This window comes from Rutilus rutilus (genome assembly GCF_951802725.1).
Source record: "Rutilus rutilus genome assembly, chromosome: 9".
Lineage (NCBI taxonomy): Eukaryota > Metazoa > Chordata > Actinopteri > Cypriniformes > Leuciscidae > Rutilus > Rutilus rutilus.
In genome coordinates, this window is record NC_140223.1 from 2054269 (window position 1) to 2066768 (window position 12500).

General features: G+C 38.6%; 1 protein-coding gene across 1 annotated transcript in view; it reads right to left on the reverse strand.

The window, feature by feature from the left end:
* inppl1a (inositol polyphosphate phosphatase-like 1a) overlaps positions 1-12500 on the reverse strand; it is a 40741-nt gene that overhangs the window by 8390 nt on the left and 19851 nt on the right. The window contains exons 9-20 of the mRNA XM_084420104.1: positions 12422-12500; positions 12059-12165; positions 11879-11981; positions 10515-10711; positions 10054-10171; positions 9698-9794; positions 9478-9616; positions 5741-5840; positions 5059-5147; positions 2172-2253; positions 1263-1352; positions 1052-1165 (exon numbers count right to left, since the gene is read on the reverse strand). The exon at positions 12422-12500 is cut by the window's right edge and continues 72 nt beyond it. Of these exons, the coding sequence (XP_084276230.1) occupies positions 1052-1165; positions 1263-1352; positions 2172-2253; positions 5059-5147; positions 5741-5840; positions 9478-9616; positions 9698-9794; positions 10054-10171; positions 10515-10711; positions 11879-11981; positions 12059-12165; positions 12422-12500 (1315 nt within the window). The remainder of the gene's footprint in view (positions 1-1051; positions 1166-1262; positions 1353-2171; positions 2254-5058; positions 5148-5740; positions 5841-9477; positions 9617-9697; positions 9795-10053; positions 10172-10514; positions 10712-11878; positions 11982-12058; positions 12166-12421) is intronic.

Here is a 12500-nt window from a genome sequence, read left to right on the forward strand (position 1 = left end):
AAAATATGCAATTATTCACTGTTTATTACTGTGCATTATTTAATGCAATATTTAATTATTTTAATATATTTAGAATGCCTTTTGTCAACATTTTTCAGTGACGACTTAAATAAACAATACGAATATTTAATTCTATAAATTTGTACGCACCAATATAATAATGCATAGTAATAAACATCATTATTTGCATATTTAATGCAATATTTATTTGCATATTTTTATTTCAACATTTTTCAGTGACAAGATGAATAAACATCAATACTTGCATATTTATTGCCATCGTTAATCGCATATTTAATGTAATGTTTGACTGCATATTTTTTACTAAAACGTTTTAATATATTTAAACGACATTAAGTGACAACACGAATAAAAAATAAATACGAATATTTAATTCTATTAATGTATATAATAGTGCATGTTAATAAAATATCAGTTTTTTCATATTTAATGCAATATTTAATTAGATATTTCTACTAAAACATTTTATAATCTTTTTAATGACTTGTCAACATTTTTCAATAATGAGATGAATAAATAATGAATCTATTCATTTATATGCACTAATATAACAATACATAGTAATAAACATCAATACTTGCATATTTATTGCAACAGCTAATCGCATATTTTTAGTAAAACATTTTAATATTTTAAAAATGACGTTTACATTTTTCAGTTATTTTTCAGAACAAATCAGTGAATCTGTTCATCAAAACAGTTTGAACTGATTCACAGAAACTATTATTACATAATTGTTAAGTATAATTATTATTGGCATACATACTTTATTTACTTTATTGACATAATATATATATATACAATGTATAATAATTATTATTAGTACAATTACATGAATTAATGATGATATAAATTATATATACAAATTTCATCGGTAAAATCCGAGTGTGTCATGAATATTTGATCGATCAGATCTCAGATTTTCAGTGATGATGATGATGATGATGAATGTTGAACTCTGGATTATGATCTCATAAAGATTGTCTCGTATGATTTTCACTGATTTATTGCTCCTGATTGAGTTTCTCACCCTCCAGACACGTCGAATAAAACTCGATGAAGAACTTGGTTCTGCTGGCGGTCTTCACGATGGCCTCGATGTTCTCGAACTCGATGTACGCTTGTTCTGAAGACTTGGGCAGACCTGAGGAGGAAGAGCATCTCAGAAACCAGTTTCACCAGAACAACACTGGGATCAAACCAGAACGACACTGAACACTGGGATCAAACCCATACATTACCTTTCTTAGAGACGAACTGAGACGTCACACCGACCTCAAACGTGCCGAAGACAGGCGAGTGATCACTGGTGACGATATCATCTGTACAGCCTGACACACACACACACACACACACACACACACACACACACACACACACATTATTTACATATTCATCTGATGCAAATCAGCCTCAATAACCGCCAAAACTCCACTGGATTTCATTACACACTTTTATCAGCTGGTTATTTGTCACATTTGCATTTGCTATGAAATGGTTTTTATTTTGACAGGATAAAATGTTTAATGTTTAATGCAAAAAGAAAAACTGTAAAACTGCTCAAAAAATGTAAAGTGCTTATTAGTAAACATGACATTTTTAAACAGATATTTCTACTAAAACATTTTGATATATTTAGAATCACTTCTGTCCACATGTTTCAGTGATAATAACAAGAGTGTTATAATAACATAAATAATAATGATGATGATATAAATGATATATATAGTGATATAAACTAATTTTACACTCGTGGTCCAAAATAAAAAATAATTCAGATTTTTTTAATGTTTCTGAAAGAGTCTCTTCTGCTCACCAAGGCTGTGTTTATTTAATCAGAAATACAGTAAAAATTTGGAAATATTATTATAATGTAAATCAGCTGTTCTCTATGTGAATATACAGTAAAGTGTAATTTATTCCTGTGATCAAAGCTGATGTTCAGCATCATTACTCCAGTCTTCAGTGTCACATGATCCTTCACACATCATTCTAATATGAGGATTTGATGATCAAGAAACATTTATGATTATTATCAGTGTTGAAAATAGTTGTGCTGCTTCAGATTTCAGTGGAAACTCATACTTTTGAATGGAAAGAAGGATTTGAAATAAACACTTTTATAGTTAATGTATTAGCTGACTGCGTACCGTACGAGTTGCAGACGATGTGCGTCTCAGGATACGATTTCCAGAGGATTCTGTCGCACCATGAGGGAACGTTGGTCCGCATCTAAGAGACGAGAGAGAAGGAACGCAGGAGGAATTTAAGGAATGCAGGACTCTTCACTTCCTGTGGCAAAGGTCAGGTGACAGGAAGTAGCCGCCTCAGGACCGTAAACACGTTAGCAGGGATTCTTTCTTTACGCTCATGAATGTGAGCTTCTTTAAAGGGATAGTTCACCCAAAAATGAAAATTATCCCACGGTTTACTCAAGTCATCCTAGGTGTATATGACACTCTTCTGTCAGACGAACACAATCTGAGTTATATTAAAAATGTCCTGGCTCTTCCAAGCTTTATAATGGCAGTGAATGGCTGTTTCTGTTTTGAAGTCCATCAAAGTGCATCTATCCATCATAAAAGTGCATCTGTCCATCATAAAAGTGCATCTATCCATCATAAAAGTGCATCTGTCCATCATAAAAGTCCATCTATCCATCATAAAAGTGCATCTGTCCATCATAAAAGTCCATCTATCCATGATAAAAGTGCATCTATCCATCATAAAAGTGCATCTATCCATCATAAAAGTGCATCTGTCCATCATAAAAGTGCAATAAAAAAATCAAAATAGATGCACTTTTATGATGTTTAGATGCACTTTTATGATGGACAGATGCACTTTTATGATGGACAGATGCACTTTTATGATGGATAGATGCACTTTTATGATGGATAGATGCACTTTTATCATGGATAGATGCACTTTTATGATGGATAGATGGACTTATGATGGATAGATGCACTTTTATGATGGATAGATGCACTTTTATGATGGATAGATGAACTTTTATGATGGATAGATGCACTTTTATGATGGATAGATGCACTTTTATGATGGATAGATGCACTTTTATGATGGATAGATGCACTTTTATGATGGATAGATGGACTTCTATGATGGACAGATGCACTTTTATGATGGACAGATGCACTTTTATCATGGATAGATGCACTTTTATGATAGATGCACTTTTATGATGATAGATGCACTTTTATGATGGACAGATGCATTTTTATGATGGACAGATGCACTTTTATCATGGACGGATGCACTTTTATGATGGATAGATGCACTTTTATGATGGACAGATGCACTTTTATGATGGATAGATGCACTTTTATGATGGATAGATGCACTTTTATGATGGACAGATGCACTTTTATGATGGATAGATGCACTTTTATGATGGATAGATGCACTTTTATCATGGACAGATGCACTTTTATGATGGATAGATGCACTTTTATGATGGATAGATGCACTTTTATGATGGATAGATGGACTTATGATGGATAGATGCACTTTTATCATGGACAGATGCACTTTTATGATGGACAGATGCACTTTTATGATGGATAGATGGACTTTTATGATGGATAGATGCACTTTTATGATGGATAGATGCACTTTTATGATGGACAGATGCACTTATGATGGACAGATGCACTTTTATGATGGATAGATGCACTTTTATGATGGATAGATGCACTTTTATGATGGATAGATGCACTTTTATGATGGACAGATGCACTTTTATGATGGATAGATGCACTTTTATGATGGATAGATGGACTTTTATGATGGACAGATGCACTTTTATGATGGATAGATGCACTTTTATGATGCACTTTTATCATGGATAGATGCACTTTTATGATGGATAGATGCACTTTAAAGGGGTCATATAATGCCATTTTTGTACAAGCTAATATGATTCTTTAGGGTCTAAATTAAAAGTTTGTAATATACTTTAATTAAAAATTCTCATTAGTATTGTAAGAAAACACTAATTTTACCTGGTCAAAAACAGCTCTGTTTTCAGCACGCCGTTTCAGTGCATGTGTCTTTAAATGATAATGAGCTTTGCTCACCCCGCCCCTCTGTTCTGTGGGTACACCGTATTAGACATTCTCTGACCGTATCTAACACAATAACCACGTGTTATTCGTTATAAACATGGGATTATGAATTATATTGAGAACGTCGTACATAGAAAACATGCCGTAATGTACCCTGAGTGTAAACCTTAGACGCATTCATCGTGAAGCCTGCAGCAAGGTTTGAAAATTTCGCAAAGATTAATATAAATACTAATATAAAGGTTAATAAAACATTACACTCACATCTTCTGGAGGTTCAGCAGGAACACGTTGGTACCGATCCGTTTTTTCTCGTTTGTAAAGCTGTCTGGTGTGAAATGATTCGCGCAAACATGAAAGCACAGACGATCGTGGGGAATCCCCGTGAGGGAATCCAGCGTCAATCCTTTGGGCATAACGTTATCGCTTCAAAAACAAAACTCAGCCACTGCTTCTTCAACGGCTCGGATTTAGGAACAAAATGACTGCTGTGTTCCTTATTACATCTAAGAACAGAACACCACAATCGCTTAGACGCCATTCTACTCCAGCATATCAACAATGGCGGACTACTATGATGACGGCTGTCACAGCTTGCTCAGGGCGGGTCTTGTGTTGAAACACGGCTGTCAATCACAATAGCGGGAGGGGCGTACGATCTTATGACGTCACAATATCGAACGGCTTGATTTCAGAGATGGTCAAACATATAAGGAGATTAAAACAAAACCACTGGATGGATTTTTATCATGAGAGGATGGTTGTGTACAGGCACTGCCAACAGACATTTCAGTGCAATCAACTTGTAAAAGTGCATGTACCATTATATGACCCCTTTAATATAACTCTGATTGTGTTCGTCTGTCATACACCTAGGATGTCTTGAGGGAGAGTGAATCATGGGTAATTGTAGCTCTTTAAGAGTAGGGTTAGTGTGGTGTGAGTGATTTACCCCGGTGGCTTTCTGCTTCTGCCAGACGTACGTGTCTCGTGAGCCGCGCTCGTAACGGTACGTGGGGGGGTAGGTGATCTCCTCCTCCGCTGGACACACACACACACACACACACACAGGATATGATGCGGCAGGGAAAGGAAGTGTTGATGAGCCAAGAGACTCAAATCTCAAAGACATGTTTAGATAATCTAGAGGAAAAACTCTAGAACAAACATGCGTTTAAAACACGAAACAGTAGAAATGAGCAAAAACTGAACATACTTGTACATGAAGTTATATTTCTCACAGAATACGTCCAGGATTTTAGTAATTAATAAATTAATTAGTACTTATTAATAAACTGTACTTACTCATCTTTGTTAAAATTAGTTAATAAACACATCTGTTCAATGATGGTTCATTAATATTATCAGATGCAACTTTTGATTTTAATACTGTATTAGTAAATGTTGAGATGGACATGAACTGAGATTAACGTTCATTGTTAATTCATGTTAACTAATGAAACCTTATTGAAAAGTGTTAACTAAGATATATAATTGTATAAATAATATCATATTGTAATATCTCAGATTCTTACTCTTGCAATGGTTTTAAAATAACACAAATTAAAGACTGTACAACAAACAAACAGACAGACATGCAGACACACACACACAGAGTCAGAGGTGAGCCGCACCGAAGCGAAGGAAGACCTTGTTCTTCTCTCTCTCCAGATTCAGCTGGTCCACCTTCAACAACGGCTCGAACTCCTTCCTGTTGATGAAGTTGAGGATTTCCTGAGAGAGAGAGAGAGTCAGTGTTGAGACGCCACAGCTGTTACAGCGATACACTCCTGCAGACACTAGTGTATTGCACTGTGGAATTGTGGGATATCATCCAGGTCTTCCATGCGCACAGAAACTTCATATGCTGTGCACAGTATTCATACAGCGATCATACGCAACATGACGCTAATGACGCTAACCAGGGGTTAAATTGGGATTTATTATGTGGGGGGGCTCTCCCTAGGGGGGTCCGGGGGTATGCCCCCCCGGGATTTTTTTTTGAAAAATAAACTATTAAATGGTATTTTCTGGAGAGTTTTGTGCAAAGAAATGGAGAAATTGAGTCTTACATGATATGTGAAAAACTGCAAGGTTAAGAGCATATTTGCATTGTTGTAGTATCAACAGGTATTAGGACATTTAGCATTTACATTACTGTTAATCAGCAGTGGTGGAATGTAACGAAGTACAAATACTTCGTTTCTGTAGGCTTTACTTAAGTAGAATCAATAGTGCATACGTTTGACTTTTACTTCGTTACATTTTGCAGCAATTATTATACTTTCTACTCCACTACATTTCTACAACGTTTCGTTACATTTTCTGATCAGTTTTCCCCCTGCCAAAACAGGGATTGAAAAAAATGTCCTGTTTTCGGTGCTGATGCGGTGGTGACGCGTTCATGTAGTGGCGCTGCCAATAAAGCACCTAAAAGCTGTCACAAAGAACCATCAAAAGTAATGATTATGAATATGTAAAATATAGCAAGGAGACATTTTAATTGTTTATTAATAAACAAGTGTTTTCTGTGTCAGTGCCCTGCATAGATGAAGTTGACGATGCAATCTTCGCAGTAGTAAACTCGCCAGAGAGAAATGCACATTTCATACGGATTAGGCTACACAAGCAGCGGTCTGTTTTCTTTCGTTTTGAAAAGAAGACCTTCCAAGCTTTCTATAGATATATTTATCAGGTCTGTCAGGCAAGTAGGCTCCCTTATACGCTGAGTTTAGTTTCATTTATGAGACGAGAGTCCAGTTCACTCGCCGGCGCGTCCGTGTCGTGATTAGGCTATCTATTGTCTATATACTATATTTACTTCTTATTTTTGAAATGAAACATTGATTAAAATTAAGATACAATTAATACAAAACGAAATTAATTTTAAAGAAAGGCTTTGTACTTTCTGTTTGAGGTCTCAGTGAAAGTTTTAAACAGTCTTTTAGTGCCACATTCAGAGCGGTCCCGTCCGTGACATGGTTTTTTCCTCATAAATGCGAACATGAAAAATAAAATAAAATAAATATGTTATGTTCTGTGGAGAGCCAACCCTTCTTCATCCGGTGGGTAGTACTTTGGTTTGCAGTGTAATTCACAGAATTACAAAAAAATATTTTGCCACCTAAAAGTTAAAGATTTTTTGTGTCACGTCCACGGCATGTGTAGCCTATTTCCCTCATATTAAATATAAAACGCTTGATTACACATTGTATTACCTTGTTATGATATAGTGACCCATACAATGTGCCAAACATTTTTTCCTTACCTTGTTATTCAAGGCCAGGGCACTTTTTGTACAACCAACGTTGTGCTGAACTTGACAAAACTGATCTGTTGCTGCAGCGGCGGTCAGTAGCTCGGGTTTTTTTTTTTTTTTTTTTTTAAGGCAGTAGAAGGTTCTGGAACTTTTGCGCGCTTCCACATCCCGCGCAACTACGGATCTCCCAGGAACATTCATTATTGCTGCGTACATTTATCCATGTCGGAGTTCTGAGTAGTAGCCTACCTAGATGCGCATGGCATGCGCGAGCGGTGCGCGATCATGGTCGACTGACAACGAGATTAAGCAGCTGAACAAGAGTACGGGCACGGCCGTGTTCCGATTGTTCTCATCTCAGCTCCGCCGAGACAAAATAGACATGCCATTTCAAAATCTTTCATTTATAATCAGAAATATGTTTTCAAAAGCATCACTTTTATCAAATTTTATGTGACATAATTTCCTATAGGCAACTGACTGCAAACGAGCAGGCTTATGTGCCGGGGCTGAGCCCCGGAGAGCCCCGGCCCAATTTAACCACTGACGCTAACGCTTTATTTACCTGGAATTGCTCGTCCAAGTGGAAAAAACGATGCATTGTCAGATATCGATAATAACGTGTTATAAAAGAGTAAAAAAAGGTAATTGCGACTCACACAATACTTTATTTCTCGCAATAGCGACTTTTTTCCACAATAACGAGTTTATATCTCGCAATTCTAACTTTATTTTTCGCAATTGCAAAAATGTTCCACAATTTGGACTTTTTACACAATTGCGAGTTTATGTTTCGCCATTCTGACTTTATTTCTCGCAATAGCGACTTTTTTCCACAACTGCGAGTTTATATTTCACCATTCTGACTTTATTTCTCACAATTGCGACTTTTTCCCCACAATTACGAGTTAATATCTTGCAATACTGACTTTATTTCTCACAATTGCAACTTTTTCCTACAATTACAAGTTTATATTTCACCATTCTGACTTTATTTCTCACAATTGCGACTTTTTCCCCACAATTACGAGTTAATATCTTGCAATACTGACTTTATATCTCGCAATTGCAACTTTTTCTCACAGTTAAAAGTTTATATTTCTCCATTCTTACTTTATTTCTCGCAATTGAGACTTTTTTTCCACAATTGCCAGTTTATATCTCGCAATTCGGACTTTTTTCTCGCAATTGCAAAATCTTTCCACAATTGCGATATTATATCTAGCCATTCTGACTTTATTTTTTGCAATAGTGACTTATTCCCACAATTGAGACTTTTTTCCACAATTCAGACTTTTTTCCTCAATTACAATATTATATCTCGCCATTCTGACTTTTTGCAATAGCAACTTTTTTTCCACAATTGCGATTTTATATCTTACTGACGTTATTTCTCGCAGTTGCGACTTTTTCCCCACAATTACGAGTTAATATCTTGCAATACTGACTTTATCTCTCGCAAATGCAACTTTTTTTCCACAATTACAAGTTTATATTCCTCCATTCTGACTTTTTTTCTCGCAATTGCGAAATTTTTCCACAATGATGAGTTTATATCTCCCAATACTGACTTTTTATCTCGCAATTGCGAAATTTTTCCACAATTATGAGTTTATATCTCCCAATACTGACTTTTTATCTCGCAATTGCAACTTTTTCCCACAGTTAAAAGTTTATATTTCTCCATTCTTACTTTGCTTCTCGCAATTGAGACTTTTTTTCCACAATTGCGAGTTTATATCTCGCAATACTGACTTTATTTCTCGCAACTGCGACTTTTCCCCCCACAATTACAGGTTTATTTTGCCATTCTGACTTTTTTTCTCACAATTGCAATATTATATCTCGCCATTCTGACTTTATTTTTTGCAATAGCGACTTTTTTTCCACAATTGCCATTTTATATCTTGCTATACTGACGTTATTTCTCGCAATTGAAATTTTTTCCCACAATTACGAGTTTATTGAGACCTAAATCGGTTACAGATATAATAACATAATATCTCATTAGATTCACATGATTGGCCTGACAACAACTAATCCTTTACATCCAGAGAATACCACAATGCTTTCATCAAAAGCGTTTCGTTCATGTGCTTCATGGCGCTTTACCTGAATGTCCATGTCCAGGCGGTAGTTGAGATCGCCGAACCAGAACAGATGTGTGAATCTCAGCGAGATGTCGAAGGAGTTCAGCTGTTTATCGCCCAGCGACAGCTGACGCAGGATATCCAGATAGTTCTGGTTGCGTCTGACAGGGGTCAAAGGTCATTAGTAAAAAATAAATAAATAAATGAATTGTGTATTTGCTGTTCAGTGTTTCGAGACGCACCTGTGGATTTTCTCATTACCGGACGTCAGGTGACAGTTAACGAACCCAAACGATGTTCCATTGAACATGAAGGACACGCCCACTGCTCCTTTGTTTCCTAGGATAATTAATAAATGTATAGAACCGAATCAAAAACTGGTGGTTCATGTTCTTCCTCAGGATTTTTGTCATGTTTTGCAGTACGAAATACAAAGACAGTCAGACACACACAGACACACACACGCAGACACACACAGACACACACACGCAGACACACACAGACACACACACACACACACACACAGACACACACACGCAGACACACACAGACACACACTGAGGAAGAAAGTAATTTGAGTGAGTTTGTGTGTTCTGACCGAGTGTGTTGGCGATCCCCGTTTTGACGCTGGACATTCCCACGTGACTGATGCGGTTCTCGTGCTCCGCCTTCACCAACACCACGATCTTAATGTTCCACAGCGTCTGCACTGCAACCTACGACACAGAAACCACACATTCATTCCTCCTGCTCGAGCCTTTCACTCGTTAAACTCACTGTGGGAAGTTCAACCGCCAGATGAGAAACACAGACAGAAACACACATTAAACTCTAAATAAAGTCAGTCATAACAGTCGTAGCGTCATTAACACTGCATCTGTCTGCCGAGGAGCCAGTTGTTTTTTAAATTTGTTTTAAATTATGTACATAAGGTTGTCTTGAGTATGTGTTACGTTTGATACATTCCAGGGTTTTGTTCTTCAATATCCTGCCTTGTCAAACTCTAAATAAAACAAACAAACAAGCAAGCCACTGAAACACTGACACACATTCTCTCACCGGTTTATAGTCCATCTCTGTGTATTCCTTGAGTGCGCAGCGGATCGTTTCCACCCATTCCTTATCACACACAGAGTTCTCCTGCGTGCCGAACACATAGATGTCATGAGGGATCGTAACCGCCATCTCATCCAGAGTTTTCCCCAAGCCTCGAGAGGAAATCCATGATCCCATCGATTTAGGAGCAGGAACGCCGCCTGCAGAGAGAGACAGAGACTATGATACAAGGACAAGGGGATTTTTATGAGAAATGTTTTTTCGCCACCATGATGGTAGCCAGGGTGTTGTGGGTGGTCGTTAGGGTGTTGCTAGGGTGTTCATCAGGGCGTTGCTAGAGTGTTGAGAGTGGTCGTTATGGTGTTGCTAGGGTGTTGTGGGTGGTCATCAGGGTGTTGCTAGGGTGTTGTGGGTGGTCATCAGGGTGTTGTGGGTGGTTATTAGGGTGTTGTGGGTTGTCATCAGGGTGTTGCTAGGGTGTTGTGGGTGGTCATTAGGGTGTTGAGGGTGGTCTTCAGGGTGTTGCTAGGGTTTTGTGGATGGTCGTTAGGCTGTTGCTAGGGTGTTCATCAGGGCGTTGCTACGGTGCTGAGTGTAGTCATTATGGTATTGCTAGGGTGTTGTGGGTGGTCATCAGGGTGTTGCTAGGATGTTGTGGGTGGTCATGGCCGTTACTAGGGTGTTGTGGGTGGTCGTTAGGGTGTTGCGGGTAGTCGTCAGGGTGTTCCTAGGGTGTTGTGGGTGGTCATTAGGGTGTTGCGGGTGGTCTTCAGGGTGTTGCTAGGGTTTTGTGGATGGTCGTTAGGCTGTTGCTAGGATGTTCATCAGGGCGTTGCTACGGTGTTGAGTGTAGTCATTATGGTGTTGCTAGGGTGTTGTGGGTGGTCATCAGGGTGTTGCTAGGATGTTGTGGGTGGTCATGGCCGTTACTAGGGTGTTGTGGGTGGTCGTTAGGGTGTAGTCATCAGGGCGTTGCTACGGTGTTGAGTGTAGTCGTTATGGTGTTGCTAGGGTGTTGTGGGTGGTCATCAGGGTGTTGCTAGGATGTTGTGGGTGGTCATGGCCTTTATTTGGGTGTTGTGGGTGGTCGTTAGGGTGTTGCGGGTAGTCGTCAGGGTGCTGCTAGGGTGTTGTGGGTGGTCATTAGGGTGTTCCGTGTGGTCTTCAGGGTGTTGCTAGGGTTTTATGGATGGTCGTTAGGATGTTGCTAGGGTGTTCATCAGGGCGTTGCTAGGGTGTTGAGAGTGGTCGTTATGGTGTTGCTAGGGTGTTGTGGGTGGTCGTTAGGGTGTTGTGGGTGGTCATCAGGGCGTTGCTAGGGTGTTGTGGTCAATCATCAAGTCAGTGTGAGTGTGTGTGTGTCTCACCCATGTTCCATGTCCCGATGAAGACGGAGATCATATCGGGCTCGTCCTGATTGGAATGTTTGTTCTTCATGAGTTGCAGGAGTTGGCAGAACGCTTCCCTTTTCTACAGGACGAGACAACGATTAATATGTGGCTTCTGTAAAACACTGTGAAACACCAGTATAAATCTGTGTGACTCACTTTTGCGCTGGCAAAGATGAAATCTTTCCTTTGGCTTTTGTCTTTTTCCTTCTCAAAAACGATTCCCAGTTTATTTTGAACACGCTGAGACTTAATCAGCTGCCGAACTACACACACACACACACACACACAAACACAAAAACACACACGCACACACACAAAAACACACACAAACACACACACACACACACACACACACACACAAAAACAAACACACACACACACACACACACACACACAAACAAACACACACACACATACAAACAGGTCATTTCTTTAGTGCATTAAAGGGTCTATATTCCACACTTACTTTTCACTGCTAATAATGTAAGAGTAACTTCACCCTCTTCATCCCTGACTCACTCTTGTCGTGTGTGAACGTGTTCCAGTCTTCCTGCGCGTCCTTCATCTTCTTCATCACCACCAGCTTTCCTCCCTCCAC